Genomic DNA, 7,530 nt, shown 5'->3' on the forward strand with positions numbered 1-7,530 from the left:
CCTCGGGTGTTATATTGCGGGCGTCAAGCCAAATAAACGGGTCCTTGCCACCAAGGGCGAAATACCAGCGATCTTCTTCCGCATTTATTTTTATTTATTTTTTCTAAACCAGATCATTCAAGTAACGTTTTTTCCTGCCATGGAGAATGGTCAAAGGGCCTGCAAGCACCACGCTCGTGTTTCGGGCAATGCCGCCCTCTTCATGCGAAAGAACGGGCTTCTCCAGCAGCTCTAGGCCGAAGCCGCAGGCCCTCAAAGAGCAGCACTGCAGATTCAGTACGGGTCGGCCTGCCTACGCTTTCAACCCCGTTGGCTGATCTCCGCGAGCGCTCCGCTCCATGGTTAAATTTCGCATTGCATTCAGTTGTTCAGTTATAACGAGGGGAACACGTTTTAAATGGTGTCGATCCAAATTATTTTCTGTCATTAACGCGCTGCTTTCTTGTGGCTAAAACTCACAAGTAGGCCTACAGTAGCTCGCGGCCTCGTGCATTACGTGCTGAACGCATGCGCTCAGAATCTTTAACCTATTTTTAACCTAACCCTACAGCTTCGGAATAGATATTTGACAACACTGTCGTTAACTCGTTGGCTCGTCCCATCTTCTCCCGCTGGTCACGTGCATTTGTTTTCAAAGAACCCGGCGAACGCACAGAGCCATGTCCACTGAGGTATGTATAATACACAGAAGGCTAGCATATAAATGTTTAGATAGTATATGTGTGCAGTGCCGTAAAGCAGTTTGTTACATCGCGAGACCTGATATCATGCGATACTTCCTGATGCTGCGGCCGGCGGCCCGGCGGCCCAAAGTTGCAAGGGTGGTTTTTTGTCTCACAGGCGCTCGAGGGGTGCGAGAAGACCATCATTCAACCCGAAAACAGTCATATAACCATTCCAATGACTCCGAAGCTGTTCGGTTAAGATAAAGTTACTTAGATCACCTTTAATCAACAGAAATGCATAATCCTGCAAGGATTTCATCTCTAACCTCCTCTTCATCGTGTCTTAGATTAACGCACAAAAAGATGACCATCGGCTCTCCAAGCCCCACTCTCCTCCTCCCTTTGCTCATCCACACACTGCAGGAGCTCATTTCCTGGTTTCATGTTACTCTGGCTATTTTTCCTCTGCCACAGCAGTGATGTTTCCTCTGCTCCCACAGGTTCTCTGTAACTCTGGCTATTTGCTACATTGCCGCAGCAGTGATGTTTTCTTCTGCTACCACAGGTTTTATCTTACTCCGGCTTTTTCTCCATTGCCGCAACAGTGATGTCTCCTCTGCTCCCGCAGGAGCTCTGTTCCCTTAGCTAATCTTGTTTACTGCCACTGCAGTGTCTCTCCCTTTCCCATAGGATTTCCGTTTCTCTCGCTATTTTTCTCCCCTGCCACAGCAGTGATGTCTCCTCTGCTCCTGCAGGAACTGTTTCTCCGGCTAATTCTCCTCTGCTCCTGCAGGTTTTCTGTTACTCCGGCTATTTTCTCCACTGCCACAGCAGTGATGTCTCCTCTGCTCCCGCAGGTTTTCTGTTACTCCGGCTATTTTCTCCACTGCCACCGCACTGATGTCTCCTCTGCTCCCGCAGGAACTCTATTTCCCTAACTAATTTTCTATGCTGCTGTAACAAGGCTGTCTCCTGCTCTCGCCAGAGCTCTGTTTCTCTGGCTAATTCTCTACTGCCACAGCAGTAAGGTTTTCCTTCGCTCTCATGGGTTTTCTGTTACTGGCTATTTTCTCTCGTTTCTCTCGCTATTTTTCTCCCCTGCCACAGCAGTGATGTCTCCTCTGCTCCTGCAGGAACTGTTTCTCCGGCTAATTCTCCTCTGCTCCTGCAGGTTTCCTGTTACTTCGGCTAATTCTCCACTGCCACAGCAGTGATGTTTCCTCTGCCCCCACAGGTTTTCTGTTACTCCGGCTATTTTCTCGACTGCCACAGCAGTGATGTCTCCTCTGCCCCCACAGGTTTTCTGTTACTCCGGCTATTTTCTCCACTGCCACCGCACTGATGTCTCCTCTGCTCCCGCAGGAACTCTATTTCCCTAACTAATTTTCTATGCTGCTGTAACAAGGCTGTCTCCTGCTCTCGCAAGAGCTCTGTTTCTCTGGCTAATTCTCTACTGCCATAGCAGTAAGGTTTTCCTTCGCTCTCATGGGTTTTCTGTTACTGGCTATTTTCTCCCCTGCCGCAGCAGCAATGTCTCCTCTGCTCCTGCAGGAACTGTTTCTCCGGCTAATTCTCTACTGCCACAGCAATGAGGTTCCTTTGCTCCCTCAGGATTTCTGTTACTCTAACTACTTTCTCCCCTGCAGCAGTAGTGATGTCTCCTATGCTCCCGCAAGCTCTGTTTCTCTGGCTAATTCTCTACTGCCACAGCAGTGAGGTTTCCTTTGCTCCCACAGGATTTGTTACTCCAGTTCATTTTCTCTACTGCTAGCAGGGATGTGTCTGCTCCAGCAGGAGAACTGGTCTCCCAGCGGACACTGCATGCATCCATTTTTCTCTCTTCCCTGTCCAGCGATTATTGGTCTCCCAGCGGACACTGCATGCATCTGTTTTCTCTTCTCTGCAAGCATCCGTCTCACAGCGGAGGCAGTCCTTCCGTCCAACCTCATAGACTGCCCAAATAATTCCAAACGCGAATTCTTCTCGCCGCTCGGCCACCTAAACCATGCTATACACATAATTCCGCAAGGCCGCCCTTTCATCACGCACCTCCTCGCCCTAAGTTTATGGATAACTTACTCTAATCAGTGGAATGGCTTTTTCTACTTTTTTCTACGATTACATCTCTCTCCCCCTCGATTAAGCCGTTGACAGCTCCTTCCAATCGTCGTCACGGCTTTCCCAGGGGGGAAAGTGGTCAACTAACAGAATCCTGGTCCATCGCGACAAACTAAACTATGCACTGCATCAACAAAGGTCGTTCTTACTCACCCGCGTTAATTGCCACTCCTCAGATGCCTCATCTGGAACTCCGCTTGATCAGTTTGTAGTAACTGCCAAACACGTTCCAGGAGCACAAAATCAAATCGCTGACTCTCCCATTACTCTTTGCAGAAATTCAGGACGTTGGTGCCAGAAGCATAAAAAGCTTAATAGAGCTATCTAACCAGCATTCAGTTTTAAATAAATTAGTCTACGGTAAGCCTGCCCCCCCGCCATAAATAAATCTCAAACATTCCTGCTCATTAAAGGATTCAAGAACTTATCCCGCTCATCCGGATACCAGTCAATCTATTGCAATTGACATACTCACCAAATGTATTCCGACACTCTGTCTCGCATACCATTCCACCAACTCCGTCTGCACACTGGAAGCACGTCTGTCCTAGCTGTCTTCGGTTTTCTCCACCGCTCCGAATTGACTATCACATCTAACGTCGACTCAAATACCCATCCTCCAATCTCAGATTTACAGATCGTAGATATCGAAACCATATTTTCTTCATTAAACAAGTAGTAAACTGATCGAGCAAAAAGGTCACTTCGTTTATATTTCCAATCCGCCAACCACCATCCAACTGTACCACTCTCGTTGATTTACTGCAGTATAAGCGTTCAATGTTCAAATCCCTACTCGGCCCACATCAGAAGCGTTCAAAACCTACATCAGATCCAGCCGCTTCCACATCAAAACGCTCACCAAGCCATAATTAAATCATTCATTTCCATCACCTGCTGCGCTCCATCCATTGTCACTCAGTACCAGTACCAAGATCCAACCCACTTCCAGTATCATTTGGTTCGCTGCGTTCAAGCTCGATACAACAAACATCTACAATACAGCGTCTTTTTTACAAACAATGGCAGGCTCCCCCGTTCGCACACGTAACGGCTCCTCGTTCAAGGGCTGGGCTCTGTCCCCCTTCCGAAGCGCTGATCGAGCCCTCCCGTTCGAATCGCAGTGAGAGTCTGCCCATCTTAGTCGTCGTGGGACGGCCGCGCTCACGTCGCTGTGTGGGCTCCCCATTCGTCGGGCCGCGAGGGTTCTGTTCCCGTGTCCCAGCCCCCTTCGAAGCGCTGGTCGAGCCCCCCGACAGAGTCCAGCGGACGCCCTCCCTTCCGCTGGCGAGGCCTACCCATCCGATGCCGTGAGCATCCAAGTTCCCGTCGGACGCTGCGAGGGCCCTCCCAGTTGAATGGCTAAACTCTTTTTCAAATCACGCTCGTAAAAATCTTGCGTCATCGAGTTGACAGTTCAACTGCCGAATGGGCTTATCCGTCCGATGCCGTGAGCATCCAAGTTCCCGTCGGATGTCGCGAGAGCCCTACCGGTCGAACAGTCAAGCTCGTTTTTAGTAAAATACCTTCTCATGCCCTGCACTTTTTGGGGGGATTAATTGCACATCATTTTACGATTGCTGTCCTGCGCTCACCTGGCTTTTATGGGGGAGTACTTTGGGTTCGGGCCTAACTCCGAGCTCGGAGCCCTCCCCCCGGACAGCACGCCAAATACGCATAAACTTATTGTATTAATTATATGTAGATGTGAACTCGTGAAATGAGGTTTTATTTAACAAAGTTCGGGAGGAGCAGGTTCAGATAATTAACCAAATCATGCACAGCTGTTGATTAATCAGTAATCAACTCAATGACAGAGTATAAATTCACAGCAGACCTATCTCTGTTCATTGAAAGTTTGTCAGCATCCCTCCTCCACCCCATCTCCTCACTTCCAGTTCCATCTACACTTCCATTTCCATCTACACTTACCAACTGGGGGGAGTACTTTGGGTTCGGGCCTAACTCCGAGCTCGGAGCCCTCCCCCCGGACAGCACGCCAAATACGCATAAACTTATTGTATTAATTATATGTAGATGTGAACTCGTGAAATGATTTACGCACTAAATCCAGCATAAACTCACTGAGACTGTCGACAGTTTCTTTTCCATGCATCATTTTATTATATCCATGTTTGTGATTAGTTACATATAAAACAGTGAAATCGCCCTCGAACTCTTCTGTCTCCTGCACTCGAGACGGTGACGGGAGCTGAGCTCCACTGAAAGGCTTCTTTCCTATTGGTTGTCGCTCGCGAAAATCGCTTCTCATTTTATAAAGTTGAAATTTAGTTGCTGTGTGTGGTTGTTAAATAAAGTGTCTTGTGTTTATGTGCTCAGTGATATGTTAATAACAATATTAAAATTGAAAACAATATTAAAAAACTCACTGTTGTAGGTCTCGAAAGAAATTAATGCATTCTGTGATGTAGATTTCCTAGATATTACACTTTTTTAAAATGAGACTCTATAAATCGAGGGGATGGGGGGCCTACAAAACCTCTCAGCCCCAGGGCCTAACATTAGGTTAAGGCGGCTCTGGTCATTATTATTAGAACGCAGACTTCTGCTGGACATTCAGTACTGCCGGTCTGTTTAGGGGGTTTGAGACACTGCAGTACATGTACCAGAGAAAAAACTTTTTTAATTTTTAAACACGATGCTGATCAGCAATGTCCTGATTAGGTGACCGAGGAGGTTGTTTTTGCATTGCCATGATGTTGATGTGCCATTTCTCCTCAGGAGATGCATTCTTCAAGGAATGTGATAGACAACATGGAGACAGCCAAGAAACGGCTAGAGTCCTTTACAAACACTCTAACTCTGCTCCTTAAACAACTGGGTAAATTCACAATCCTATTTTATTACATTTTTTATCCTCGCAACCCTACATAGGACAAGCTGTTTGGAGGATGAACGGATTTATTTTATTTATTTATTTATTTATTTATTTATTTATTTATTTATTTATTTTATTTTTTTATATTATATTATATTATATTATATTTTTATTTGTTTTGTTTTATTTTATTTTATCCCTGCAACCATACATAGGACAAGCTGTTTGGAGGATGAACGGATTTATTTATTGTTATTTTATTTATTTATTTATTTATTTATTTTATTATATTTTTATTTTTATTTGTCTTTGTCTTGTTTTGTTTTATTTTATCCCTGCAACCCTACATAGGGAAAGCTGTTTGGAGGATGAATTTTGTGTTGTTTTTTTTTTTTTTTGCTTTTTGTGTTGTGTGTTTTGTTTTTTGATTTGTTCTGCTTTGTTTTATTTTATTTTCAGTGTGCTTTTTATTTATATATTTTGTTTTTGCTTTGTTTTATTTGATTTTTAGTGTGATTTTTTTTTTTTTTTTTTTTTTTTTTTTTTTTTTTTTTTTTCTTTGCTTTGCTTTGTTTTATATTCATTTTTTGTTTATTTGTTTTTTTCTCAAAAAGATGGGAAAAAAATATTCTTCCAATAAATGAATAATCTCAAAATCATACTCTTCTCCCATTAATGTTGGCAGAAGCTAATGTGGTGCTGGAGAACTATGACCGTATCCTGAACGAGACAGCATCCCGTCTCCATGTTCTCCAGGCTGCTGTGGAGAGTCCGTCTCTCACCGGAAAGATCCAGATGCTTCGCAACGCTGCACATGATCAAGAGAAACAGCTGCAAAATCTTGAACGGAACCTGCAGGACATACGAGAAGAAAGAGACAGTCTGACAGACATCGCCCAGAACTTGCCCAAAACGTGCCCACAAAAAGGGCACTGAGCTGGTGGGAGGAAGAAGTCTATCAGTTGTCTAGTAATCAAGGAAAGCTATAGAAAGTGAACAAACCTCTGAAATCCCCCTCTGTATTCTTCTTTCAGCGTGTCTGTTATAAAAGCAATACTGAACATATAAATGACACATTAAAATGTAAATTGTTTATAAACATGCATTTATTGTGAAGACAGAGTGGCTTTTATTTACTTATTTACTCTAGTGGTAAGAAGTCAAAAATGCAGGCGAATGCATTTATACACTAGCACTTTGAATTGAAATCACCAGTAGTTAAACATGTCAGCGTGATCATTATTGTGATTCTATATGGAATAACATTGAAATTAGGCTTGAATATTGATGTTTTGCAGACTTTATTATATTATGAAGTTTGCATGCAATGTACTGTAGTAAAATGCAACTTTCCCATACATTTACCTAAAACTAATGGGCATTCCTGTAATGATAAAGTCCTTTTTTGGCCACTTGGGGGTGCCATCTACACAAATTAATCTGGTTGTTTTAATTTACACTGAGCTGCATCTCAGTGCATCTGCATCTGAGAAAACTGAGAATTTGGTTTTAAAGTCAGTAAATCAAGATCAAATAAACATATTGTGTCATGCTGCTTTCAAAAGTGTGGTCATACATTAAACATCAGTGTGTTTACTTGTGAGCCTGTTGACATGCAACATTACTTATTTAATGTCTAACATGGCATATTAAATATTTATTGTTGTGCGTATTATCCATCTGTTCATAATTACTTCTTACAAAAGGAATTGGCTATGAATAGCTATAACTTTCCATTATTTGGAATATATTATCAACATGGATATCTGTGTGGCTATTGTTTGCTTCTTTTCAGTGTTGATGTATCTTGGCTTATTGCATTAGTATGCTTCCTGTGAAGACTGAGCTTTTCATCTGTTATCTGACCCATTCACTGAGCTAATACCATTTAACTGTTCTTAACCCCAT

At 43.5% G+C, this 7,530-nt stretch overlaps 1 protein-coding gene across 1 annotated transcript in view; it reads left to right on the forward strand.

Annotated features, from left to right (window-relative positions):
• The window catches only part of lamc3 (laminin, gamma 3), a 76,026-nt gene extending 68,732 nt beyond the window's left edge, over window positions 1-7,294 (forward strand). Inside the window, exons 27-28 of the mRNA XM_084113854.1 lie at window positions 5,526-5,625; window positions 6,308-7,294. Coding sequence (XP_083969980.1) covers window positions 5,526-5,625; window positions 6,308-6,558 — 351 coding nt within the window. The 3' untranslated portion in view covers window positions 6,559-7,294. The remainder of the gene's footprint in view (window positions 1-5,525; window positions 5,626-6,307) is intronic.
• Window positions 7,295-7,530: the final 236 nt, after the last annotated feature.

The sequence above is a fragment of the Abramis brama genome (assembly GCF_963993115.1).
Source record: "Abramis brama genome assembly, chromosome: 5".
In the NCBI taxonomy this organism is placed as follows: domain Eukaryota; kingdom Metazoa; phylum Chordata; class Actinopteri; order Cypriniformes; family Leuciscidae; genus Abramis; species Abramis brama.